Below are 11,193 nucleotides of genomic sequence, written 5' to 3'. Positions count from 1 at the left end.
GTTTTTTTTATCCTCAAAAAATCTAAAGTGCATCCAACTTGACTGTATCTAGTTTTTTAAGTGCATAGCTGGGAAACCTTTAAGTTGACAACAAGTCTAAATATGTCTTGTACCACTCCAATTTCAATCACAGTCCTTCTTTACTCTGTGTTGCTCAACGACAGAGGTATTATTTTTCTAAAGAACGACTCAGCACGTCTACACAGGCAGAACTAACATTTTTGTTGTTGTTGTTTGTGTCTAACGCAGTTCACTGTGTGAACAACCGTCCCAGTAGCTCAGGGACAAGCCTTGGGTTGTCTGCTGCCTCTGCAGGAACCTTTCCACGGCATCGCCTCACACCTGCAGCTGCAGATGTGTGACGGCAGCTGACCCTGCACATTTCACATGACCTCTCAGATTGACTCCCACGTGCTACACCATGATGTTTTTGTTGCTTTCCATGGTCACCTCTCACACACAGTATTTCAAAGTTGTTTTTTTTATTATTATTGTTGTTATTATTTCTACTACAGAGACTTTTATTTTTATTTTGGTCACCTTTTTGTACATTTTTGCATTGTTTTCAACTTAAAATCTAAAATAAAATGACAAATTTCCATTCTTCATGGACACATTTGAAACTTTTGCATTTTTTTTCTTCCATATTTGAATGTTCCAATAAAGAGTTTCTGCTTTTACAGTAAATGAACATCACAACAGTCATCAATTCTCATGTATAGCCATCCAATCTGCAATCCTACAGAAAGCAGTACACACTGTACTGTAGATACAGGGGAAAGTGCCACATATACAGTATCAGTGTAATGAGCTCAACACTCCAAAAGATGGAGCCATTTCGCAACGAACATGGTCATTAGTCTTAATCCATACAGTCTGCAAACATTAGATATGGAATAAGTTGAAGTTTAACTTCTTTTAGTATAATAATTACATCTAAATGTTGAACTACATCAAAAAAAACTTGTGATATTAACAGGTTTTTTTTCTGAAACCACTGTAAAACATTTAGGACAGACAGATTTAACCCTTACTATACAGACATGAGTCAGCTCCTCTGCTCTTATACATACGTTTTAATGGATAGATGACTTTGAATAAACTTTGAATAATAATCCCAACATTCAAATAAGTTTGTTGACAGCTAAAATAACAAATGTTTTAAAAAGGTAATGTTAAAGAATAAATGCATACACAAACATAAATCCTCATCTAGGCGGTCAGAGTACCAAAGTATAATGCGTATTTCTGAAAAAATTGTTGAATGAGGTCATTATCATCAGAATTTAGGGCAATAAGAAAAAAAAAGCCATGACTTTACAGTTAATTGCTGAAATTACTTGGATAAAAAACTTTAAATCTTGATTTTTGCTCCACTGTTCTTGTGTTAATAACGTTTTGAAGAAAAAAAAATAAAGCCTTCTGGGATATCCTTAGGTGTGGAGGGAACACGAATGCATCCTTCAAAAATATGGAATTAGATTTGTGTCAATATTTTCAAACAACGCTTTAAGAAAAATTATCGATTTAATCATTCAAAAATATTGTATTTTATTGCTTGAAAATACATGGACCATAAGTCGTCACGGGCTTGGAGTCGCTGTCCGTCTGGAACTCGTTCCCCGTCAACATCCGACACTAATTGTAAGTATCTAACGTTTGTCAGATTATAACTAACACAATACTTATAAATACCTATCGTATGTCAGATTACAAGCGACAACATAATTGTAAATACCTAACGTTTGTCAGATTATAAACGTTAGATACTTACAATTATTTTGTCAGACGGGGAAAACTTGGGGAACGAGTTCCAGACGGACAGCTACTTCCAGGCCCATGACGACTTCCGGTCTATGGAGCTCTCGCTCCAAAACTCAGTAGCCAATCGGCAGGCAGCTTCCTAAGGCCCGCCCGCAAAACAAAAACACGGCGAAAAGTGTTTGTTCACACAATAAGATATAATATTATTAAATGATTACATCTATATTTTATTTGCTTCGTAAAAAGTGTTGTTTGAAAATATAAATTCTATAAAAAAAAGGAGTCGACGACTCGCGTGTCCTTCACAGTGGAGGATTTCCCAGAAGTCTTTGCGCGCCAGCTAACTTTATAGAACGGTGTAGCTATAATTGTGATTTAGTTATTTATCATTTCAAATATCCAAGTTATTTCAGCGGATTCTTCGTATTATTGAATTGTTATTGGAGAAGAAGCTTCAGCAGGGTTATTTGACCTATTTGGCAGTGGCTGTGTTCAAAACCACAAATAAGGTTGTTCAGTCCACTGTTCACTTTCACAACCGCGGGGTTGTGTCAAACCATAAGAGGGCAAGTTCTGTACCACTACCACAGGGCGGGGTTGTGAGTGCGACGCAAATGGTGGCAGGCTCGGAACCACAGGGTGGACCGGACCGGACCGGATCAACCCCGCAGTTGCAGAACCCAACCGCCAGACTGGATCAACCCCACATTTGCAAAACCGAACCAGCAAGACTGGATCAACCCCGCGGTTGCAAAACCCGCCGGACCCGAAAAACCATCTGGGGAGTTTGGTTCCAGAACCACATGGTTCTTCCAGCCTGGCAGGTTCCACAACTGCGGGGTTGTTGCAGTCCGGTGGGTTTGATTCCAGAACCGCATGGGATCGATTTTTCAAATGCAGGGTTGATCCAGTCTGGCGGGTCGGGTTCTGCAACCACGGGGTTGCAGAACTTTTTGGACTGATTTTGGACAACATACTATACTATGACGTTTTGGACTGATTTTGGACGACATACTATAGTATGACTTTTTACCCAATTTCATTTTATTAAATAATGTTTAAAAATCAGGATTAATGTGACTTGTGTTTGGTTCAATACAAAAAAAAGGAAAAGGGGGCGCTGTTTCCGTATTTTGGTTTTGTCAGAATTACACATTATACTTTGTTACCCTGACCGAACATTCAAATAAGTTTGTTGACAGCTAAAATAACAAATGTTTTAAAAAGGTAATGTTAAAAAGTAAATGCATACACAAACATAAATCCTCATCTAGGCCAATCTTACAAAACCTAATTCATTTATTTATGTATTTATTCAAGGATGTTGTTACAGTGTCGTTATAACACACCTTTAAGAACATTTGAGGAAAAACAAGTGTAACAGAGTGATAGTATATGCTTAGAAACTAAAGTAAACAACAGAAAATCACATAATCAAATACATAAAAAGATCCTTGAACCACAGGTGAAGAGGCGTCAATGTCTCCAAAGCTGTGACTGTGGTTGTTTGTTTGTTTCAAAACCATCGTAAATGAAACGTGTTGCCACACAGTGATGATACAGCTTTAAGTGATCAGATGCTCGCGCAGTCTGTGGTTCGCTGTGACGCTGCAGGGGCTGGTCCACGGACCGTAATGGTCGTCCCAGTCTGCTGTAATGTAATGGGAGTGGGCGAGCTGGGATAGGCTGGGAGTGTGGTCGGTGTGGAGCCGTCAGCGGGACAAGGCTCAGGCACAGACGACGAAGAAGAAGAAGAAGAAGAAGAAGGGGAAACTGTGAACTTCTGGCCTCCTGCATGCTGGGCTGGACATTTGACGGGGGTTTGAATAAAAGAGAAGAAAAGCATTTGTTGCATTCGAGGGTCTCGTTGTGTGTCTGAGCGGCGCGGATGATACAAAGACGCGCAGCCGAGCAAACTTTCTCTGCCAGGTTTGATCGCTCCTGAAAAAACAAGAGAGAAGGAAGAAGAAGAAGAAGAAGAAGGAAAAACACCCACCGGGAAATCAAGTTTCTCTCTTCTAACCGCGGGGACCTGAAGGAGAGGACGTCATGCCACGGCGCACAGTGCTAGAAGTAACAGTGCAGGATGTCCAGAAGCGAAGGACTCCCAACAAACACTATGTAAGAATCTTTCTCTTTTCTTTCTTTCTTTCTTTCTTTTATAACAACCGCAATCTGACTCTGAACTGAGGAGCAGACCGAGGCTTATTCTGCAGCTCTTCTTCTCTTCTGTGCTGAAGTTAAAAACAAAGAGAGGATCAAATTACACGCCAGTGGAAACGTAGAGAGATATTTTCACATCATGGGATTTTCTCTCTTTTCTTTTCCTTCTTCTTCTTCTTTTTTGTGTTTTTAAACGTGTAAATCATTAGAGGAACTGATTTCTTAAACGTTAACAGTGAAGTGGGCGAGGGTTGACTCCCTTTTTGTCACAGCCTTCACTGTTTCTTCCTAAAATGTTATAAAACAACATTTGCTTTACAAAGTATCTGAATGTATCATAGACTATTTAACCTCTTTGGTCACCATTACAGAGTAACTTGAGTGGCTCATGTGACCTCTGACTCTACATCCCAGTATCACATTCATATTCACGATATAATAACCACAGACTACAGTCCAACTTAATCCCCCACTGAGGTCTGCACATAATATGTCTCCCTGCCACCGTGGTTCCCAGCAAACATCCATCCCAGACAAAAACCAGGTCTGGTCCACAAACCATAATCCTCAAGAGAGAGGGGGGGGGGAGGTTTAAAATTAAAGCAACCCCAGCCAGCTTTGTCATGCCTCAGACTTTCTAATTAAAAAACAAAAACAAAACAAAACGTGCAGGCACTGATAACGAGGAAGTCGAGAGTTCTTAAGGTCACTGCAGGTAAAACAAGGCAATGTTTGTACAAGGCGGGGGAAAAAACGGGGCCTTAAATAGAACCAGATGTCATGAAGGATTTGTACTTTTTTGCAGTATAGTATAGTCGTCAGTTATCGCTAATGTTTGGATCTATATGTGAGTGCACAACAGAGCAGGAGGAGAAGAAGCTGGTAGACGAGAGGAATGTGTGTGTGTGTGTGTGTGTGTGTGTGTGGTCATTTTTTTCCTCATTCAGCACTCGTCTCCCACTGGTACTGCAGAGCCCGAGAGTGGGAGACAAGAATGTTAAAAAGCCAAAGACTTTTTTCTCTCTCTTTTTTTTTTCTTACGTCTCTGCAGTTTATATTTAAACAATGCTGCTTTCATCATTCTTGCCTGAAACTGAGTGAGTGAGTGAGTGGGTTTTAGGGGATGTACAGCACAGGTCCTGTGGGTTAATTTGTCACACACACACACACACACACAGATTAAAGTAACACCGATGACATCATACGACTGCGAGGGCCAATAGAGGTCTTGCCAAGTCGTCAGCAGGTGTTCATGTTGGTTCTGTGTATCACAGTGTGTGTCTGGGTGTGTGCCAGCCAGCGTTATGTGCTATCATATGTTGTTTTCCATAAGATGTGAGGAAGTGAAGCCTTGGGCTTGTTGGACCGGACGCCCCTCACACTGCTGTGAGTGTTAGCGGTCAAGGACACCGAGTTCTCGGGTCCCGTGTCCTCTCCATCTGTCCCTTTTGGTCTCTATTGCATCCCCCCCGTGTTGTTATGTGGGTGAAATGTCTCTGCACGCAGGCTGGACACCTCAAACCTTCCAAAAAAACCTAATCTGAGGTGTGGTGAAGAGTACAAGAGGCAATTTGAGCTCAACTGAACCCGTCCTTACATGGGCTTCAGCTTTATGGTGAAAAACTCACTCACCTTTTGCATTTAATGCTTTGTTGTTATTTAAAACTCAGTGAATACTAGTTGCCTGCACCCAATCCTGACAATAATCCCTCCATTCATTCATTTAAGTTTACATACAGGGTACAGTATGGACTGATTTGGAGTAAATCTACAACATTTCTGGATGTAACTTTGTTTGTTTGATGATGACAACGATGAGATTTCCTGTTGCACCCTATGCATCACTCAGAGTTGCTGTATCTGACTTTTGTGCTGTGAATAAGAGAAAGAGAGAGAAAGAGAGAGAAAGAGCAAGGCCAGAGAGAGAAGCTCTGGGAGTGGAGCCAACGGCGTTCAGTCAGACAAAGCGAACCACCCAGGAGTTTCCAGTCACCTCACTGCTTTTCCTCTCTTGTTCTTCTTTTTTTGTTAAAAAAGAAAAAGAAAAGGAAAAAGGGAAAAAGAACAGTGCCTGTTGCAGTCATTCAGTTTGGTGCATTCAGTTAAAAGCTTTGTCATGTTTCAGTGTTTGGTGGCATTTCAAGAAGATAATTCAACGTGTACAGTAATTATCACTGTGACACTGTGCTGAGGAAGGTGTCGCATTAAACCTTCTTTTCAAGCAAGTGTTGCTCATTTCTCTGTGGAAGTGTCTAACATGACAGCTGCCGTTTTTAAAAAGGCAGCATTGTCAAATTCTGCCATTGTATGCATATATAGCATAGGGACTTCCTCCTCTGCAGGAAGTGATGTCAAAGGGGAACGGAAGGGAAGGGAAGTAAATGGATGACAGTGTTGCGTTTGTGTGACAGTCATGCTGTTTCCTTTACCTCATGATGTCCTCAGGGGAGTCACATCACTGACAATTACTGGCACCATGAGTCAGGAGTGTTTCACCCCAGGGGGAGGGAAGGGGGGGAGGGGGGATGGATAATCAAGCAGTTAACAGTAAATATTATATGTTCGTTTCTAATGATTTTTTTTTCTCGCTTTTATAGGTTTACATCATCAAAGTGTCCTGGAGCGATGGCAGCACAGAAATCATTTACAGACGCTACAGCAAGTTCTTTGACCTCCAGGTAACTAAAGACCCTTTCCCACCTATGGTCCCACCTCACCTCACCTCGCCTCGCCTCGCCTCGGCACGGCACGGTTTAGGTTCAGGAGTCATCACTGCGTGGCTGCACGAAACTGCCGTGACTTTGTTTTACACGTGACAAAAACACACAAACGGGTGACTAGTGACTTGGAAAGCAGACTCCTCTGTTAAATATTGAGATTTTAGACATTTCCCTGGTAATTGTTGAAGATTAACCCACGTTTTTTAGGACTGTTGAGTCTTTTTAACTGATCTACTGTTCGGCTTGATTCTCGTGTCGGACGTCTCTTCCTGTGACGGCACTCTGACCAATCAGTGGCCAGCAGTCTGGCGACGTCACGCATAGTCTCACCTCAGCTTGGAACCTCGCCAGAGCAGGTACTAAAAAAAGTACCAGGTACTTTCGCTAGTGGAAAGGCAACTTAACCGTGCAGTGCCGTGCCGTGCCGTGCCGTGCCGGTGGAAAACACGCCCATAAGTGTGACTGTGCATGTGTGAAACTGTGTCATGAAAAAAACTGTTTTCATAAACTGAAGGTGTTTGCACAGTTGCATGTTTTGGACGGCAAAGGCATCTGACGGCTTATAACTCTTCTATCAACCATTTCCAGGGACTCTCCACACACACACACACACACACACATACAGTATGACACTGGTAATTATACTGTGAGAAAGGAGTCGGAAAATGTCCTGATGCAGTTAGTGGAAGACAGTGATGAATGCAACGACCGCACCGGCGACCACAGCAATGTCTGAATCATCCTTAAACGTCATGCTGGCGGTGTCTGTTGCACAACGAGGGAATCTCATTAGTATCTTATGGTTTCCCTTCCTTATTCGAGGGGTAATGGATCGGCGGCCTTTTGCCGTGTCTTGTTGCTCATACTCCAGGAAACCCAGAAAGTCAATTTAGGCAAAGCATACTGTCAATGTAATGGGATTAAATGGCTTTTAATTGATTAGCATGCTCCATGAGTGAGCAAAGATATAAAGAATTATAATGGTCCACCAGCCTGCAAATATTATGTTAACTGAAGAACGCAAACTATTCCATTACTAATTTCATTATATGAGGGTAAAAGGTTGCCCACAGCCCTGCTCCTATCACATAACTGCGCTTTTAATTGCATCACGTTTTGTTTTAGGTGGATTTAAAGCTATGAACAGTGATAGCAGTAGCATCATCGAGGAAGAGGAGCTCAAAACATTAGGTCAGGGCTGTTTTAAATCCTAAAGGAATAATGAAGTGGCGTTTCTATAAAAACAACAAATACAGACGGTCATTTTAAAGGGAAGTATGAGATTTTGTGTCTGTCGGCCAAGAGCACTTAAAGAGTCTGAAGCATTTTCATGTGCTAAATATAATTTAGGTTGAACGGTTGGTTGAACATCAGCCAGTGACTGGATTTTTAATGTTGCGTGATTAAATGACATTGATATCAATATAATGAGACCTTTAAATGTCAGGAGAGTTTTTAAAATCCACAGAAATCTCTTCATCTCACGTATTTCATCATTTCCTACACTGAAAAACCTCCACGATCATCACTGAGAAGTGACAAACATAGCGTTAGTTCAGTGGTACTGAGTCAGACGAGTGTGCAATACTAACATGTGAGATATTTTCAGTTGGGAGATTCCCAGCAGGTGTTAAATCTCAGCTGCTTCCTGCTGCGCTGACAGCCTGTGGGAGGGAAATATCGTTAACACGGGCTAAAGAAATCAACATTTGTTGTGTTATTTTAGAAGGTGATGGAGAGGATCAAATATTATATATATATATACATATATATGTATATATATATATATATATATATATATTATATATAAATATAAGGACATTCAGTTATTAAATATTCTACTGTCAAAGATGAGATGGTTCATTGCCCACATGCATGACCAGGATCATCACTCATTTTCTCTTAAATTAGCACTTCTTCATTTCCGATCACTCCCACTTAGTCGTAATCATCTTCTCATGTGAAGCTGTTTGTCACATGACCAGACAACGGTTTAAAAAGGTGTAAAAAAAAAAAAATGATACTTTAACAATGTTTGGACGTTAGTAGTACGCCTGAAAGCCAGACAGGAAGTGTTACTCACCACATCCTGTCAGCACAGCTGGCCCATCAAGTCAGCAAGTCAGTGTTTTTATGGGATCACTGACCACAGGTTGTTTCTTCACTCAGTTCAGAAGTACACAGAAGTTACTTTTCTGTACTCACGTACATGCTTTGTAGTTAATTACTGAATAACAGTGTCTGTGTTGTTCTTAGTCATCTGGTAAAGATTGTGTTGCCAGATGAACATATTTACTGCTTAATGAAGGTGATAAAAAAGTGCCGAGTGCAGAACCTCTGCTTTGGCAGCGTCCCAGTAAAGTTGTCTCTGATTACTCACGTCTCGCGTGTATGACGGCATACTCTTCCTGCGAGTACTTTTTTTTGCAAGTTTTCACCTATGCATCCTCAGTAATTACGTTGCTGCACTCTGAAGACGGATCTTTAAGCTGTTAAATATGGGCGTAAGTCGCCAAGCAATCAGCTTCTGAGTCGTTTTTATTTCTTGTCTCACTGCGGTCATTCGTGAACAGAAATAGACGGAGCTGTTGCTTCAGAAAGATGGAAAGTGCAGAGGTTTTTTGGGTCATCCTTTGCACATTTGTAATTTTATTTCCATGTCACTCAGAACAGTTTCCAGACGGCACATGTGTCCATGTGCTTAGCTTCAAATGCTGCCTTCCTACTTTGAATACAGCGCACACTGTAACTTTAAAGTTGGTGGGAAATCATCCAATATTATTCAGAGTTGCCCTGCTGTCGCATAGTTTCCATCTGCAGTTATAAGAGCAGAGGCAGAATATTTTGTTGTTTGTTGTACAAATTCAACAAAGCAACCGTAACGTTCCTTTTTCCTTTCTCTGTGTCTGTCATTTGCACAAAGCAGTGCATTAATTCTTCTTTAAAAAGCAAAGAAGAGATAAATGCTTCCTGTTTCATTATGACACACTTAATACACAAGTCCACACATCTGAAACTATTCGACTCTAGTCTCTTGTTACTTTTATTTATAATAAGAAATGTTGTTTATTTAGGGAAAATGTTGCAAATGATTATTGGATTTTTGGATTTTACATTTTGATCTGTCCTTTATCCTATCCAGTGATTTTTGACCAGTATTGGACGACCGATACCAATTCCTGTCCCTAATTATCAAATATCAGTGATACACAAAACAAAAGCTGATTCACAATAAAAGCGCTGGTGCTACAAAGTACATTGTTTCTTGTGGCTCCAGAATTCTGCAGAATTACAGTTATCCAAACCCAGGCAGCTCAGTGTGATACTGACTTACCAGATGTAGTGTTTGTCAGTCCTGGTCCTCCTGCCTGTTTGAGACGGTGCTCCTGATTCACATCAGTGGCTCGTTACCAGGCTTCTCCAGAGCTTGTTGACGAGCTGATGATTTGAATCAGGTGTGTTGGAGCAGGGGAAACAGTCCTGAAACTCGGTTATTAAAAAGTTTGAGCTTAAAATGTGAATGATACAATAATATAAAAGATATAATAAGGACTATAAATAAGGTTAAGTGATGTTCTTAGCAACAATGTAAGTAGAAACAGACCAATACATAGTTTTATTGAATCTTTTACTTGGAGATACTTGGAGGTTGATCCCTTAATCCCTCCGTTAATATTGTCAATTTGCATCGCCGTACTTCTACACCTGCAAAATATTCATATGCAAGTTATTTTTGTCCCATATTTTGAGTTGAATTGGACTAACCACAACACAAAGTGCTTAACAACTATTGATTCAGTGTAAACCCAGGACATTCGTTTGAATTCTTAATGCTAAGAACCACTTCCTATGCATTACGTGTGTCTTCACTTCTTCATGTGAACTTTCCGTTTAAATGCAGGGTTTTTTTTTGTTTTTTTTTAACAGCATGATTCACTACAAAGTGTTACAATGACCTCATGCATGGCTGGACAGTGACAGTGAAGTGAGTAAAATAATGGACTGAGATAAACTGGAGATAGAGCAGTCATTGTTCTCCATACGTCCATTCAACAACACGCTGCTTCTTCTCAGAATGTCTTCATTAGGCCATTTTGAAGGCATGTGATGTGGTTAGAGCGGATATGGACTAGACAAATTATAGATGACATTAGTCTCTGTTGCAGCAAGAATTGTTGAATTCACCAACAGTGTTTATGCACTGGGTTTACTGTCGCATGCTCATATTATTACACTTTATCCAGTAATTGATTGATTGAAGGGTTTACTCTCCCCTTCAATCAATCAATTACTGGATTAATTGCTTAGCTGTTTTTTTTTGTTGTGGTAAACTCAGCAGTGTCACATTACAACACATTTAAGATAGTGTTACTTCATCTTAGAGTCATTTTCACAGTATTTACTGTTTAGTTTCCTGGAAGATCGATTCCATGTATCACAGAGGAATCGAGATCGTTCTTGGTGAAAACAGAATGAGTCCTTGAGTAAAACGGAAGTGTCAAATAATAATTAGTTCTGAAAAATGTGATGTTGTAGGTCAAGCTTT

At 40.5% G+C, this 11,193-nt stretch overlaps 1 protein-coding gene across 5 annotated transcripts in view; it reads left to right on the top strand.

The window, feature by feature from the left end:
* Positions 1-3,322: 3,322 nt before the first annotated feature.
* sh3pxd2b (SH3 and PX domains 2B) overlaps positions 3,323-11,193 on the top strand; it is a 30,093-nt gene continuing 22,222 nt past the window's right edge. Inside the window, exons 1-2 of one of the 5 annotated variants that reach the window (XM_058627377.1) lie at positions 3,323-3,885; positions 6,525-6,605. In XM_058627377.1, the coding sequence (XP_058483360.1) occupies positions 3,814-3,885; positions 6,525-6,605 (153 nt within the window). In that variant the 5' untranslated portion in view covers positions 3,323-3,813. The remainder of the gene's footprint in view (positions 3,886-6,524; positions 6,606-11,193) is intronic. The other 4 variants (XM_058627376.1, XM_058627378.1, XM_058627379.1 and 1 more) reach the window with 4 other exon arrangements.

The sequence above is a fragment of the Solea solea genome, chromosome 4, assembly GCF_958295425.1.
Source record: "Solea solea chromosome 4, fSolSol10.1, whole genome shotgun sequence".
Classification (NCBI taxonomy): domain Eukaryota; kingdom Metazoa; phylum Chordata; class Actinopteri; order Pleuronectiformes; family Soleidae; genus Solea; species Solea solea.
The sequence above is the reverse complement of the archived record's forward strand: the minus strand, read 5'-3'. Positions and strand labels throughout refer to the sequence as shown.